General features: G+C 39.5%; 2 protein-coding genes across 2 annotated transcripts in view; one reads left to right on the forward strand and one right to left on the reverse strand.

The window, feature by feature from the left end:
- Cep19 (centrosomal protein 19) overlaps positions 1 to 1,669 on the forward strand; it is a 35,660-nt gene that overhangs the window by 17,324 nt on the left and 16,667 nt on the right. The window lies entirely within an intron of this gene.
- Positions 1 to 1,669, reverse strand: part of Pigx (phosphatidylinositol glycan anchor biosynthesis class X) — a 20,385-nt gene that overhangs the window by 10,916 nt on the left and 7,800 nt on the right. Inside the window, exon 5 of the mRNA XM_013351121.1 lies at positions 738 to 879. Coding sequence (XP_013206575.1) covers positions 738 to 879 — 142 coding nt within the window. The remainder of the gene's footprint in view (positions 1 to 737; positions 880 to 1,669) is intronic.

The raw sequence follows: 1,669 nt of genomic DNA on the forward strand, positions 1-1,669 counted from the left end.
TGGACAATGAGGACTACTGAGAACTCAAGAACAATGGCAATGGGTTTTTGATCCTACTGCACTTACTGGCCTTGGGGGAGCCTAGGCAGTTTGGATGCTCACCTTAATTCACTATTTTTTATTTCCCTTAGAAATATGTATTATGCTGGGCACATGCCTTTAATCCCAGCACTCAGGAGGCAGAGACAGGCGGATCTCTGTGAGTTCAAGGCCAGCCTGGTCAACAGAGCTAGTTCGAGAATAGGCTCCGAAGCTACAGAACAACCCTATCTTGAAAACAACAACAACAACAAAAGTAAGATGGAAAGATAGAGGAACACATCCTATGTCAACCTGTGGCCTTCACATGTGTGTGTACAGGTGTATACACAAATGCTAGCACACATACACAATAAAAAGAAAAACAAAAAGCCAGTATGTCTTTCCTATTAACAAAGCTAAGCACTATTTATTAATCCTTAATCTTAGATGCAGAGACATACACAAATACACATTAACTTTCTTAGTCACTAAACTATGAACTATACTGCTGAAAAGCATTAAGACACCTTCAGGTTAGGTGACTTAATCCTGACAAATGTCATTCATTTGTTGAAGAACGCTATTGCAAAAAAAAAGACTTTTAAAAACTTCAACAAAATTTAAACTACAATGTTGTCTTATCTAACATTTTACCTTAATCCAAATCATTGCATGCCTATATTAATTTCTCTTTAAAAATTCCCCAATAGCTGTACCTCTGTTACGTTTCTCTCTCGTAATGAAGCCAACTCATAGGGATCCACAAAAAGTCCTGCTGGGATGTGATGTTTAATCAAGAGCCGGCAAGTCTGTAAGTCCTCAATGCTTTCTCCAAATTTCACTTTTACTAAAAGGTCTCTGTAAGACAAGGACATTCAAAGTAAATCTCTTCACTCAGTTATTAAATAAGATAGATTAACATAACATCCATTATAGCATAGACACTACATTTCAAACTCATTTTCCAAGAGTAGATTATCATGTCAAGTGAAATGTTTACACCACAAGAGATCACCCATTGGATATCTCATAATTCCTATCGCGAGCCACAGCACAGCATTAATGTAAAAACAGATGAATATCAACAGAAAGAAAATCCAAAAGTCACACACATGTTAATATTCCAAGAAAAGAACTAATATTATTTGACAGGAAAGCGGGGTCTTTTCAACAGTGGTACTGACACTGGCTATCGACAAAGAAAAGGAGCAATGACGTCATAAACATCCACAAAAATTAGCTTAGGTCTGCAGATGGTTCCGTTAAGAGTGCTGCTCTTGCACATGACCTGAGTTCAGTTTCCAGAGCCCATGCCAGGTGGTTTACACCAGTCTGTAACTTCAGCTCCAAGGGATCAGATGTCTCTCTTTAGGTACCTGCACTCACATACACATACCCACAGGTACACACATGCCCACAGGTATACACACACAACCGCACTCACATACACATGCCCACAGGTACACACATGCCCACAGGTACACACACACACAACTGCACTCACATACAAATGCCCACAGGATACACACTTACCCACAGGTACACACACACAACTACACTCATAGACACATACCCACATGCACACACATACAACTGCACTCACATATACATACCCATAAGCACACACACCTGCATTCACTTACACATA

The sequence above is a fragment of the Microtus ochrogaster genome, chromosome 2 (assembly GCF_000317375.1).
Source record: "Microtus ochrogaster isolate Prairie Vole_2 chromosome 2, MicOch1.0, whole genome shotgun sequence".
Classification (NCBI taxonomy): domain Eukaryota; kingdom Metazoa; phylum Chordata; class Mammalia; order Rodentia; family Cricetidae; genus Microtus; species Microtus ochrogaster.